Below are 15,362 nucleotides of genomic sequence, written 5' to 3'. Positions count from 1 at the left end.
CTCTGCTCTGGACTACTGACCTCTGCCTGCCCTGACCCTGAGCCTGCCGTTCTGTACCTTTCGGACTCTGCTTTGGATTACTGACCTCTGCCTGCCCTGACCCTGGATTACCTGACTCTGCTCTGGACTACTGACCTCTGCCTGCCCTGACCCTGAACCTGCCGTTCTGTACCTTTCGGACTCTGCTCTGGATTACTGACCTCTGCCTGCCCTGACCCTGAACCTGCCGTTCTGTACCTTTCGGACTCTGCTCTGGATTACTGACCTCTGCCTGCCCTGACCCTGAACCTGCCTAACGTTCTGTACCTTTCGGACTCTGCTCTGGACTACTGACCTCTGCCTGCCCCCCTGTTTCTGTAATAAACTTTTGTTACTTCGCAACTGTCTGCATCTGGGTCTTCTCCTGAGCCTTGATACCAGGATCATTTCATTCAGTTTAAGATTAGGAGAGGGAGGAGTTCTGACTTACTGTCCGCCAAAGTCAATGTAGAACCACCTCTGCAGGAGTTCATAGGTCACCAGGGTGACCCCAAATTGGGGCGAGGACCGGAACACTCGGGCTATAGTAAAGGGAGAAACCACAACGCTCAATAACACAGTTTCACTATTACACCACAGTAGCCTGGGTACCAGTCTGTTTGTGTTAACATTCCACTTCTTGCCACTCCTTATCATGCCAAACACATAGTACAAGGAGTGACATTTTTGCACAAAACAGGTTCTGGATTTCAAACTAAACAATTTGTTGTATGAAGGGTTAAAACCAGTTGCAAGTTAGCTAGAGATTACCATGGTATACTGTAACATAATAGTGGAATATGGTTATTAAAAACAATCACACAGTCAAATAAGACCTAAACCAATCTACATAATCACGCCACACCAGTGGACCTTTCTGGATACAGCTTAAAAAGGTGTTAACAGATGTATAACAGATAAATAAACTAAATATGTTATTTGTATCAATCGTCGTCATTATCATCATCATTATCATCATCGTCATCATCATCGTCATCAGATATGAATAAAAACGTGGTGATACCTCCCGCTCCTTTCCAGAAGGCCCGTGGTCCCTCCTCCTTCAGAATCTTCCAGAAGCAGTCAGCGAGACCGGTGTACGTGGTCTGGCCGGCACGGGCCGCCACTTGTAGCCTGGTCTTGATAACGTCGGCGGGGGTCACCAGGGAGGCCGCGGGCATGCCTAAGGAGAGAGTGCCTCACTCAGCAGTCATCTGATACAGTACTTATCACCTATTAACTCACCGTTTACTATTATATTTGTTAAGTACTTTGAAATGCATCCCCTGTGAGAAATGTGCTCTATAAATAAAGTTTGATTGACTGATTGATATTATGAATGGATGTGAATATACTAACCTGCATCACTATCACTGCTGAATCTGAATGAATACGTTACTACTGTTGGGTTATACAAAGTTAATCATCTAACTCTATGAATTTCCACCCGTGGCTTATCAAACTCATGTTTGGTAAACTTTTGTGCCTCTTTCAAAACAGAATTCATTCGTAGTTGAATTTGAGTCAACTGAATGAAGACCAGTGATCCTTCTTACAGAAGGTGATTTACGATCAGAAAAAAATGCATTGGACGTTCATGGTTTTCCCCCTCAGATTGGAGGGACAGACAATACCTAGTAATGAAGAAGGACCCACAAGGTGGCCCACGTGCTGGTGACTGGTGACTGGGGGCCCCATGCGGGCAGCTCTCTCCAGCCACTTCAGCTATGAATGGCCTCAATCATCAATGGCTGCTTTCGATCTCCATGCATGGTCATTACCATCACCGGCCTCTTCACCAGCCAGTCACACAGACTTCTAGCTGCACGTCTTCAGTCTAAACAAGCCATTCAATTCAACCACTGATCAACTCACTCACTGCCACTGTGAGAGCTGAAGAGACCACCTGCACTGATGTCCTTCACAGGAGAGGAATGGAGAGCAGTCTTAAATCTTTCTCTCAAAGTTACCTCAGTAGAAACCATATTCGTCTCCAGCCATTGAAAGAGAGAGAAAGAGAGCGAGAGAAAGAGGGAGAGAGAGAGAGAAAGAGCAGGAGGAGGAATTAGGAGATGACCAGCGCTGCAGTGTGTATTGGGATCAGGGGGTCTGCTTGGCAAATAATGCCATCCAAACTGAGCGTGTAACTCAATTTCCTGCGCCGACTGTTAAGCACTAATTGCCAAAAAGGCTTAAAATGTAGAGAAAAAAATGCTGATAAATGTAGAGGAGTGATAAATGCTATGAGCAAATGCAAAATCATAAACTGCATTTCAGGTTTGTAAACCATAGTGCCTGGACCCGGGAATAACCAAAATAAGAGGGAAGGTGAAAATTGGGAGTAAGAATGTCTTTTTAAATTTCTAGGAGTTTCCATGAAGCGCCGTGCTCGCTGCTCACTCAGTGCTGAAGAGCAGAACTACAGTACTGACCAACATTATCCCTCAGGATTCAAAATAAATATTGATCCTTTTCTTATGATGTTCCAAACCACCCTGACTTGGCTTCCACGCTCGTCTTTTTATACACTGTTTTCTTTAAGACAAACCCCCTCCAATAAAAAATATTAGAATTACAAACTCACTCCAGATCATATTTTCGTGTATGAAGAGGAGAAAGAGACTTGTAAGACTGTGGATCAAAACTGTTGGTTGCCTTTCCTCCGGGTTGCCAGTATTGTGAGAGTAGGATCTGTTTATGGCTAACACAGGTCCCATCCTCACCTCCCTCAGCACCTCACTCCTAACATACAGGTAGTATCTCAACTAACACCCTATTCTGTACTTTTGACCAGAGCCTTATGGGTCCAGAGAGAGAGAGGCATTGGACCCTATGGGCCCTGGTCAAAATAACACACTATGTAGGGAATAGAGTGCAATTTGGGACACAGCTCAGGCTGCCAGTTCCTATATGTTAGCAGTGGAAAGTCATCCCATCCCGACCCTGTTGGCTGGCAGGCAGGCAAGCGGTCTCTCTCTCTGGGCTCTGTCTTCTCCCTCAGTGCTCAGCTCCAAACCCCAGCCAATCACTGAGCACTCTAATTAGGAATGACCACGATTGAGCCTGCGGTCGCCGGCGGCTACTGGGGCCCTAGGCCTGGAGCCAGGAAGTTGGGATGGTTAGGGGGATGGAGGCTGGAGGGATGGAGGATGGAGGGTTAGAAGGATGTATCGGGGAAAGGAAGAATAGAGGGATGGAGGAATGGAGGTTAGAGGGATGGAGCCGGGGCCTTGGTTCTGGGCTGGGGTCCATGTGGTGGCTCACCAACCACCAGGGACACTCATGCATGGTTTGCTGCTTCCCCAAGAATGGTTCCTTATTTAGCTTGTGATAGTGGCATTTTAACAGTATTGTTTCTTTCCTCTGAATCGTCATCTTCTGATCGTCATTGACCAATATGGTTGAAAAACATTGTATTTTTTGTATTATTCATTTGTCCTGAAGTTTTTGGATGTGTATATATACTTTATCATATAGGCCGAGAGAATGAGAGATCGAGACAGATACGGAGAGAGAGGGAAAGAACCACAGAAAGAGGGAACCAGGCAGAGACAGACAATTCTCAAAAGACCCTGGGTCTGAACCACATGGTATCTTACCTGCTATGGCCCCTGAAAACAGCAGCTTGCCTGGTCCGATCCTCCCATCCTCATCACTCATGTAGGCCTTGACGTGCGCATAGCAGGGGAAGTAGATGGCTGAGAAAGGGATGTCTCGCAGGAAACAGGCTTTGGCTCCCTGTGGATGATGAAGAGATACAGGAGAGACAGAGGTGTGAGGAAAGAGAGGGGGGATTGAGAGGGGAAGGACAGAGAAACAAGGAGGAGTCAAAATAGAGGAAGAGGGAGACAAGAAGGGAGGGAGAGAGAGAAAGAGGGAGATGTTTTTGTCTATCTTTGACGATACCCTGATTTTTTTCTCCGTCCTTATGCCAAGGTGACGTGCATAACGCAAAGGGGAAGACAGTGAGAAAGAAAAAAGGAGGGGGTGAAAAAAGAGGAAGGGAGACAAGGGAGGGAGAGAAAAGGTGGGAGGGAGAGAATTATTGAACTGAATTGAAAAGGTGGGAGGGAGAGAAAATAAGTTTCGTAAGAGACACAAACATTCTTTGAGGAGGACTCACATAGAGTACTGTAACACTTTTCCTCTTTCCATCCCTGATTTTGAAAATATACCATAAATAAACATGTTTTATTGGTTGGAAAGATGTTACCTTCAACAGTCTTGATTTTTCCAGTTCCATGGGAACATCATTTATCATAGCATAGCTTGTGGTTTTATTTCCGAGAGTTCTAACCACAAAATGTCTAAGACTGGTTTCTGTTCCTGTCCCTCTGTGTTTGAAAAACCGGTACCTTACACATCACTAGGGCAGGGCTAGGAGTGTTTCCTGCTGACCATGTGACCTGACCAAGGAAAACTCTGGGCCCTTCGCTACAACTCATCAGAGGTGCTCTTTTTCATGTCTCCTCCGTTACTTTTCTCGGTTCGTTATTTCCGCTGAAGGCATTCAGATGGATTCCGCTAAGGTCAAGCTTCAGTGATTGGCCCGTTCCAAGTCAAGTTGCATGTTTTAGCTAATTTACCTAATTTCGGTCAACTCTCTCACTTCTCTTCTCACTTCTCTTCTCCTGCTTTGGTGAGACGAGTGTGTGTGTGTGAGAGAGAGAGAGAGAGAGAGAGAGAGAGAGAGAGAGAGACAAAGAGAGAGACAAAGAGAGAGACAAAGAGAGAGACAAAGAGAGAGACAAAGAGAGAGACAAAGAGAGAGAGGGCAAGAGAGACAAAGAGAGAGAGGGCGAGAGAGAGAACAAGAGAGATGAAGAGAGAGTAAAAGATGAGACATCAGGAATAGAAGAGGAAGATTGCTTCTGTCCGTCACTGTAAACAAAGCCATATCTTCAACCAGATTACGTTTCATCTTATCCCCCCCCGTGGCTGCATCCAGGTGGGGTTGAGGCAAGGGAAGGGAAAAGGAAGGGTTCTCCCTTCAACAGAGTAGTTTAAAGCCAGGTTGCATCCCAAATGGAATCCTACTCCCAACATGGTACACTACCAGACCAGAGCCCTATATGGGTTCCCTTTGGGCCCTGGTCAAAAGTAGTACACAATATAGAGGAATAGGTTGCCAATTGGGACGCTGCCAGGAGAAGTGCTTTAGACAGGCTTCATTTAACTGCTGGGGTTAATCCTACCACTCATACACAGTTTGCACAGATACCTCCCTATACAGGTATCTCTGCTGTCCTCAAAGGCTTTGCTTCATTGTCCCCTACCCACCAGGGCCGTCATGCCAGACTGCCTGCTGAAAAGCTCCAGATACTATCGCCAGGGCCCTGGTTCACATTCACAGACAGGCTCGTCCTTGTGCCTGCTGAGGCTGGAGAGGGATTATGTGATTCATGTAAATCTACTATGATTCTACTGTGATTCATGTGAATCTACTATGATTCTACTGTGATTCATGTGAATCTACGGTTATTATTCTGTGATTCATGTGAATCTACGGTTATTATTCTGTGATTCATGTGAATCTACGGTTATTATTCTGTGATTCATGTGAATCTACTGTAATTATTCTGTGATTCATGTGAATCTACTGTAATTGTACTGTGATTAATGTGATTATACTTTATCCATAATATATTATGCCTTGTTTCTTCTTTTTCTGAAGTATGGTCAGGCCAAGAGTTGAGGTGACAGACCTGTGTGAATGCATGACAATGTATACCTACAGTTGAAGTGGGAAGTTTACATACACTTAGGTTTGAGTCATTAAATCTTGTTTTTCAACCACTCCACAAATTTCTTGTGAACAAACTATAGTTTTGGCAAGTCGGTTAGGATACATTTGTGCATGACGCAAGTCATTTTTCTAACAATGGTTTACAGACAGATTATTTCACCTATAATTCACTGTATCACAATTCCAGTAGGTGAGAAGTTGACCCACTGGACTAAGTTGACTGTGCCTTTAAAGAGCTTGGGAAATTCCAGAAAATGATATCATGGCTTTAGAAGCTGATATAGGCTAATTGATAGGCTAATTGACATCATTTGAGTCAATTGGAGGTGTACCTGTGGATGTATTTCAAGGCCTACCTTCAAACTCAGTGCCTCTTTGCTGGACATCATGGGAAATCAGCCAAGACCTCAGAAGAAAATTGTGCACCTCCACAAGTCTGGTTCATCCTTGGGAGAAATTTCCAAACACCTGAAGGTACCACGTTCATCTGTACAAACAATAGTATACAAGTATAAACACCATGGGACCACGCAGCCATCATACCGCTCAGGAAGGAGACGAGTTCTGTCTCCTAGAGATGAACGTACTTCGGTGCGAAAAGTGCAAATCAATCCCAGAACAACTGCAAAGGACCGTGTGAAGATGCTGGAGGAATCAGGTACAAAAGTATCTATATCCACAGTAAAACAAGTCCTATATTGACATTACCTGAAAGGCCGCTCAGCAAGGAAGAAGCCCCTGCTCCAAAACAGCCATAAAAAAAAGCCATCGTTATGTTATGTAATAACCATCGTTATGTTCGGAGGAAAAAGGGGGAGCCTTGCAAGCCGATGAACACCATCCCAACCGTGAAGCACGGGGTGGCAGCATCATGTTGTGGGGGTTCTTTGCTGCAGGAGGGACTGGTGCACTTCACAAAATAGATGGCATCATGAGGATGGAAAATTAGGTGTATATATAATCTCAAGACATCAGTCAGGAAGTTAAAGCTTGGTCAAAAAGTGGTCTTCCAAATGGACAATGACCCCAAGCATACTTCCAAAGTTGTGACAAAATGGCTTAAGGACAACAAAGTCAAGGTATTGGAGTGGCCATCACAAAGCCCTAACCTCAATCCCATAGAAAATGTGTGGGCAGAACTGAAAAAGCATGTGGAATCAAGGAGGTCTACAAACCTGACTCAGTTACACCAGCTCTGTCAGGAGGAATGGGCCAAAATTCCCCCAACTTATTGTGGGAAGCTTGTGGAAGGCTACCCAAAACATTTGATCCAAGTTAAACCATTTAAAGGTAATGCTACCAAATACTAATAGACTGTATGTAAACTTCTGACCCACTGGGAATGTAATGAAATAAATAAAATATGAAATAAATAATTATCTCCACTATTATTCTGACATTTAACATTCTTAAAATAAAGTGGTGGTCCTAACTGACCTAAAACAGGGAATTTTTACTCTGATTAAATTTCAGGAATTTTGAAACAACTGAGTTGAAATGTACTTGGCTAAGGTGTATGTAAACTTCCGACTTCAACTGTACATAATACACAGTATGTATCTCCTTCTGTATATGGCTATGAATGAGGGATAGTACATGGTGTTGTCATGCCGTTGGCATCTTTGGGTATAGCAAGCACATCCCCCTATCCATGCCTCCCCCTTGCCTCCTTCAACTAGGTTGCTGTGGTCAGAGAGACATCGTAAATTCCTGAGAAGACCCTGCCACATGGCCACACAGTAGAGAGAGAGTAGATTTTCATGTAGAACAAAGGAAATCCTTCCACCTCACAGAACTTGAGGTACGAACAAATTTCATGTTCCGGAGAAAGTATAAAAGATCGGTGAAGAATCCAGCTACTGGTCCGTTTGTCACAACTTGGGGAAGCTCATGGGAGACGGTGTGGCCACATTACCATAACGCTGTTTATATAATAGCCTCAGATATGAGGTGTACATCTAATTGTTGTATAATATGAATGAGTGAGTATGATACTGTTTACACAATTTTACAATGTGATTTTGGACTGTTTAATGAAGGAAAACTCAAAAAGAGAATTGGATTTGAACTAAATCAGAGGACCACCCCTGAGCCAAGTTGGGGTCAGACATCCTGGGACAGCCTTTTCTGCCATTCCAAATAAAAATCCCACTCAGATTTTCGATCAGCAGACCGAGCTTACCTCAATTACGAGATGGCTAAAGGTTGCAAACCATGTTTTTCTCCATTAGGAGGATAAAGGTTGTAGACCATTGCTGAATCTTTTAACCATACCACGTGGTTAAACTCTTAGACTATCGATACCGACAGAATAAGAACAAGTCTTTGATATTAATTACTAGTGTGCAGCTAGGAATTCGGTATCATTGAACGCGAAGAACGACAATGAACTTTTCACCAGCGATCAAGACGACACACTGAGCGTAAATATATATATATTGATTGCAATTGTTCCCGAATGAGTGAGCGTTCATGTGCAAAGGATTAGCATTTCAATTGTTATAATTATCACTCTGTAGTGACATCTTAGTCGACCCCCACTTCCCCTTTTTGTCTAACAAGCCGCCATGCCGGTTTAGCCCACTAGAGCACATTCCCCTATCATTTAATGTTACCACATTTACCTTGTTTGTTTGTTTGTTTGTTTATGTATTTCTGTGAATTACTTAGTTAGTAATAAATAAATTATTTAAGACAATTGATGTATGGATGACTCATAGTGAAGACTGGGTTCGTGTAGATAACCAATGAGACTAACGTGAGGTAAAGTAAATCATTCATTCATTCGAAGACTAATTGATCAGATAAAATATCTGAAAAGTTATTTTAGGAAATGATAACTTTGTAATCTGAATATTTTTCCTTGGTGCCTCGACTTCCTAGTTAATTAGTTACGTGATTAAACAGTTGATTAAACAACTAATTACAGAGAATCTTTGATAAAACTACAAGTCTTCAGTTAATGATAGTAAAGACACGACAGTGTATATAGTATGATTGATTGTTAGTATGTTTCTTTTTTTTTAATTTAACCTTTATTTAACTAGGCAAGTCAGTTAAGAACAAATTCTTATTTTACAGTGACGGCCTGCCACGGCCAGACCCGGGCCAATTGTGCGCCGCCCTATGGGACTCCCAATCATGGCCAGTTGTGATACAGCCTGGGATCAAATCAGGGTATGTAGTGACTCCTCTAGCACTGAGATGCTGTGCCTTAGACAATCTCCTTAGACCGTGTCTATCTGAATGCCTGTGTGTATGAGCACTGGAGTACATACAGGTATGTGTTTATATGAGTGAATAGGTTTGTCTTGATAAAGCCATTCAGTCAGTCAGCCAGCCATTCAGTCAGTCAGTCAGCCAGTCAGCCAGCCAGTCAGCCATTCAGTCAGTCAGTCAGTCAGTCAGCCAGCCAGTCAGCCATTCAGTCAGTCAGCCAGCCAGTCAGCCATTCAGTCAGTCAGTCAGCCAGCCAGGCAGTCAGTCAGTCAGTCAGTCAGTCAGTCAGCCCCTCCAGCAGCAGAGCGGAGGTAGGTAGCAGGAAGAGGCAGAGAGAGAGAGAGAGAGAGGCTGAGGGGGAGGGTAATTAGCCTGACAAAGGATGCTCTGTGCCTGGGCACAGCCCTGAGGAGCCAGCCCGTCTGGAGCTCGCTAGTCCTCCCTCCCGGCCCTCTTCCTCTCTCTGAATGCACATTGTCTCAGAAGCAGGACAGGAGACACAGACACAGGGGAGGACTAGAGGAGGCACCACCACTGTCATACCGGATTCAGCATTCTTATAGACATAATGGAGCACACACACACACACACACACACACACACACACACACACACACACACACACACACACACACACACACACACACACACACACACACACACACACACACACACACAACACACACACACACACACGCACACGCACACGCACACGCACACGCACACAAAGACAAGTGGAGGCACCAGGTTCAGCATTCTCTCTCTCACACACACACACTGATTGACAAACACAGACAACTGTCATGGGAAGGACCTGGGAAGAAACTGAACTGAAACTTTGCCACAGAAAGAGAAAGGGGTAGAATCTGCAAGCTCTGGATAAAGGACCTGGAGCTTTTTAAATGTTTTTAAAGCTTTCATTTAAATGAAACCCCAAAAAAGTGTTAAAACCCACAGTTTTAACAAGTGACAAAAGCCTAAATCAGAACTCTTTAAAAGGCTTCGTGCATCAAAGACACTGATCATCGGTGCCCTTTTAAAAAGCAACCTCTCTATAAAGAGAATGACCCACGGTAGTTCTAAAATAACACCTGCTATCCACAAAACGTCTCAGAGTAGAAAAAGTGATAAGAATAGAGACATTAAACTCCTACTCTTATCGGTAAAAATAAAAGCTATGCATCCAAGCCTCTTTAGTCATAAGATTCCCATCTAGTCTACATATTTAGGAGACCTCGTGAGCTGTCCTAACCAGTTAAGAGTTACCAGCAGGTGCCTTGATCATAGAAAAAGGCAGCCAGTCAGTGGTTCCTGTGCCACATACAATTGCTTTAGAGTTAGAGTTGAAAGAATGTTTTGATATTTCTACATGATTAATCCATAAATAATCTAGACCTACATGGAACAGTATCTTTGCTTTTTACAATTATTTCACAAGGCCTATTTCACATGATATGCCTCAATATTTATAGACACTAGGCTTTTATTTCGATTATTTAATTACTGACATGTTATTTCAAGTTCTCTTGGAGCGCAATATCACGTTGTTAAAAAAGAGGGCTAAATTGGACCTGTCTATTAATTGGGCAATTGAAGGCATTTAGGGCTTATATTAACTTTGATTGTGTTCAATGATAATAATAGACCTTTTAAACGTTGTATGCAACATTATCGGCAAGTGAAATGATGCCTACTGTGCAAAAGCGATTTAGAGTTCCTAAACGGGAGAGATATAACAGTAATATTGTCAGCTTCCACTTTTAGCAACCATCAGAATCTGCAAAAATGATATCAAACTTTTTATCATTGTAACATTTGATCTATCAGTAACATTCACCATGGTTGTCTGAAGTGTGCCATTGTCACACCCTGATCTGTTTCACCTGTCTTTGTGATTGTCTCCACCCCCCTCCAGGTGTCACCCATCTTCCCCATTATCCCCTGTGTATTTATACCTGTGCTCTCTGTTTGTCTGTTGCCAGTTCATCTTGTTTTGTCAAGCTTACCAGCGTTTGTCCTGTCAGCTCCTGGTTTTTCCAAGCCTCTTTTTTTTTCGCTCTCCTGGTTTTGACCCTCGCCTGTCCCGTCTCTGTACCTGCCTGCCTGACCACTCTGCCTGCCCCTGAGCCTGCCTGCCATCCTGTACCTTTTCCCTGTTGCTGTAATAAACATTGTTACTTCGACACGGCCTGCATCTGGGTCTTACCTTGATACCTGATTGATTTATTACAAGACGCTGTGGAGAGGACTGGGGACAGCGCTGCGTAGAGGACTGGGGAAAACGCTGCATAGAGGACTGGGGAAAACGCTGTGTAGAGGACTGGGGAGAACGCTGCGTAGAGGACTGGGGAGAACGCTGAGGAGAGGACTGGGGACAACGCTGCGTAGAGGACTGGGGAGAACGCTGAGGAGAGGACTGGGGACAACGCTGCGTAGAGGACTGGAGACAACGCTGAGGAGAGGACTGGGGACAACGCTGCGTAGATGACTGGGGAAAACGCTGAGGAGAGGACTGGGGACAACGCTGCGTAGAGGACTGGAGAAAACGCTGCATAGAGGACTGGGGACAACGCTGCATAGAGGACTGGGGACAATGCTGCATAGAGGACTGGGGACAACGCTGCATAGAGGACTGGGGACAACGCTGCATAGAGGACTGGAGAAAACGCTGCATAGAGGACTGGGGACAACGCTGCATAGAGGACTGGAGAAAACGCTGCGTAGAGGACTGGGGAAAACGCTGTGTAGAGGACTGGGGACAACGCTGTGTAGAGGACTGGGGACAACGCTGTGTAGAGGACTGGGGACAACGCTGTGTAGAGGACTGGGGATAACGCTGTGTAGAGGACTGGGGAAAACGCTGCATAGAGGACTGGGGAAAACGCTGAGGAGAGGACTGGGGAAAAACGCTGCATAGAGGACTGGGGACAACGCTGTGTAGAGGACTGGGGAGAACGCTGTGTAGAGGACTGGGGACAACGCTGTGTAGAGGACTGGGGAGAACGCTGTGTAGAGGACTGGGGAGAACGCTGCGTAGAGGACTGGGGAAAACGCTGTGTAGAGGACTGGGGAAAACGCTGCATAGAGGACTGGGGAAAACGATGCATAGAAGACTGGGGATAACGTTGTGGACAGGACTGGGGACAACGCTAAGTAGAGGACTGGGGAGAACGCTGAGGAGAGGACTGGGGAGAACGCTGCGTAGAGGACTGGGGAGAACGCTAAGTAGAGGACTGGGGAGAATGCTGAGGAGAGGACTGGGGAGAACGCTGCGTAGAGGACTGGGGAGAACGCTAAGTAGAGGACTGGGGAGAACGCTGAGGAGAGGACTGGGGAGAACGCTGCGTAGAGGACTGGGGAGAACGCTGAGGAGAGGACTGGGGAGAACGCTGCATAGAGGACTGGGGAGAACGCTGCGTAGAGGACTGGGGAGAACGCTGCGTAGAGGACTGGGGAGAATGCTGCATAGAGGCCTGGGGAGAACGCTGCGTAGAGGACTGGGGAGAATGCTGCATAGAGGACTGGGGAGAACGCTGCGTAGAGGACTGGGGAGAACGCTGCGTAGAGGACTGGGGAGAACGCTGGGTAGAGGACTGGGGAGAACGCTGCGTAGAGGACTGGGGAAAACACTGCGTAGAGGACTGGGGAGAACGCTGTGTAGAGGACTGGATGACGCTGTGTAGTGCTAGTGAAGTACTAGGGGAGGCAGAAACCAAAAGTATCAAAATAGACATGTAGACTGCTAAAATTAGTGTTTGAGTACAGCTGTGACCTAATAGTCCCTGTCTTTTAATACAGTACTTAGTGTAGTAGTGTACAGGAGGACCTGCCTTGTAGAGACCAAAGAAACCCAGGTCCTTGATGACAGATATGGCGCTGACACGGGGGCCGGTGGTGATCTCTCCAGCCACCTGCAGGCGGATCTTCACAATCTCCAGAGGGTTGGTGAAGATCACCTGAGATCCACCCGCCTGGACACACACACAAACACACACACACGGAAACACACACAAAGTGGGGATTAACGGAATAGGGATTCGTGAAACCTGGATTAGCAGCAGCACAAGGGGAATCTTTTTGTAAAACAGCTGTAAGAGAATGGGCTATAAGTGACCACTGGAGCTACAGTATGTAACAGAGGGTGACCATCAGCGTACACCGATGGTGCCCTGATAGGGACATCACAGGTCTGACTAATGTCATACACACACAGGACAGTTCACATAGGCTACACTGGCTGTGATAGGTGTTTACTGTAGACTGGCTCCCAGGTCTGTCAGTAATGGGTGTTTACTGTAGACTGGCTCCTAGGTCTGTCAGTAATGGGTGGTCACTGTAGACTGGCTCCCAGGTCTGTCAGTAATGGGTGTTTACTGTAGACTGGCTCCTAGGCCTGTCAGTAATGGGTGTTTACTGTAGACTGGCTCCCAGGTCTGTCAGTAATGGGTGTTTACTGTAGACTGGCTCCTAGGTCTGTCAGTAATGGGTGTTTACTGTAGACTGGCTCCTAGGTCTGTCAGTAATGGGTGTTTACTGTAGACTGGCTCCTAGGTCTGTCAGTAATGGGTGTTTACTGTAGACTGGCTCCTAGGTCTGTCAGTAATGGGTGTTCACTGTAGACTGGCTCCCAGTGTGTCTGTAGTCTCTGAACCATCCGTCTTCAGTTGCACCCTGCCTGAGGGGTTCTGTCTCCACAACGCTCCAACTGTATACCTGGTACTGGAGATAAAACCCCCAGCCACAGGCCCAGACAGGTTCTTCTCAGAGAGCTTCAAGGTCGGCACAGCTTTCATGCACAGCTACGGTATCTGGAGCTGGGGGTGCGGTGTGGCAATGGCTGTGGTCTTTTCCACGTTTGTGCTGCTACCATGTTGTGCTGCTACCATGTTATGCTATTGTTATGTTGTTCTGCTACCATGTTGTGCTATTGTTATGTTGTGCTATTGTTATGTTGTGCTGCTACCATGTTATGCTATTGTTATGTTGTGCTATTGTTATGTTGTGCTATTGTTATGTTGTGCTGCTACCATGTTGTGCTATTGTTATGTTGTGCTATTGTTATGTTGTGCTATTGTTATGTTGTGCTATTGTTATGTTGTGCTGCTACCATGTTATGCTATTGTTATGTTGTTCTGCTACCATGTTGTGCTATTGTTATGTTGTGCTATTGTTATGTTGTGCTATTGTTATGTTGTGCTGCTACCATGTTTTGCTATTGTTATGTTGTGCTATTGTTATGTTGTGCTATTGTTATGTTGTGCTGCTACCATGTTATGCTATTGTTATGTTGTGCTATTGTTATGTTGTTCTGCTACCATGTTGTGCTATTGTTATGTTGTGCTATTGTTATGTTGTGCTATTGTTATGTTGTGCTATTGTCATGTTGTGCTATTGTTATGTTGTTCTGCTACCATGTTGTGCTGTTGTCATGTTGTGCTGCTACCATTTTGTGCTGTTGTCATGTTGTGCTGTTACCATGTTGTGCTGTTACCATGTTGTCATGTTGTGTTGATACCATGTTGTGCTGTTACCATGTTGTGCTGTTGTCATGTTGTGTTGATACCATGTTGTCCTGTTGTCATGTTGTGTTGATACCATGTTGTGCTGTTGTCATGTTGTGTTGATACCATGTTGTGCTGTTGTCATGTTGTGTTGATACCATGTTGTGTTGTTACCATGTTGTGCTGTTGTCATGTTGTGTTGATACCCTGTTGTGCTGTTACCATGTTGTGCTGTTGTCATGTTGTGTTGATACCATGTTGTGCTGTTGTCATGTTGTGTTGATACCATGTTGTGCTGTTGTCATGTTGTGCTGTTGTCATGTTGTGTTGATACCATGTTGTCCTGTTGTCATGTTGTGTTGATACCATGTTGTGCTGTTGTCATGTTGTGTTGATACCATGTTGTGCTGTTGTCATGTTGTGTTGATACCATGTTGTGTTGTTACCATGTTGTGCTGTTGTCATGTTGTGTTGATACCCTGTTGTGCTGTTACCATGTTGTGCTGTTGTCATGTTGTGTTGATACCATGTTGTGCTGTTGTCATGTTGTGTTGATACCATGTTGTGCTGTTGTCATGTTGTGTTGATACCCTGTTGTGCTGTTGTCATGTTGTGTTGATACCCTGTTGTGCTGTTGTCATTTTGTGATGCAACCATTTTGTGTTGTTGTCATGTTGTATTGCTGTCATGTTGTTGATACCATGATGTGTCTTAGGTCACTTTCTTTTCACTTTATATACTGTGATGGTGTGTGTCTCTCTTGTGGTGTTTTGTCTACATTCATTTTATTTGTTGATCCTAGCCTCCGGCCCAGCAGGAGGCCTTTTGCATCTTGCATCATTCTAAATAGGAATTTGTTCTTAATTGACTTGCCTGGT

At 45.0% G+C, this 15,362-nt stretch overlaps 1 protein-coding gene across 1 annotated transcript in view; it reads right to left on the bottom strand.

Annotated features, from left to right (window-relative positions):
* LOC124012837 (calcium-binding mitochondrial carrier protein Aralar2) overlaps nt 1–15,362 on the bottom strand; it is an 89,750-nt gene that overhangs the window by 8,788 nt on the left and 65,600 nt on the right. The window contains exons 14-17 of the mRNA XM_046326830.1: nt 12,814–12,954; nt 3,618–3,756; nt 1,043–1,201; nt 470–560 (exon numbers count right to left, since the gene is read on the bottom strand). Of these exons, the coding sequence (XP_046182786.1) occupies nt 470–560; nt 1,043–1,201; nt 3,618–3,756; nt 12,814–12,954 (530 nt within the window). The remainder of the gene's footprint in view (nt 1–469; nt 561–1,042; nt 1,202–3,617; nt 3,757–12,813; nt 12,955–15,362) is intronic.

Source organism: Oncorhynchus gorbuscha, linkage group LG24, assembly GCF_021184085.1.
Source record: "Oncorhynchus gorbuscha isolate QuinsamMale2020 ecotype Even-year linkage group LG24, OgorEven_v1.0, whole genome shotgun sequence".
NCBI classification, from domain to species: Eukaryota; Metazoa; Chordata; class Actinopteri; order Salmoniformes; family Salmonidae; genus Oncorhynchus; species Oncorhynchus gorbuscha.
Note: the sequence above shows the minus strand (reverse complement) of the source record. Positions and strands in the feature narration are given on the sequence as shown.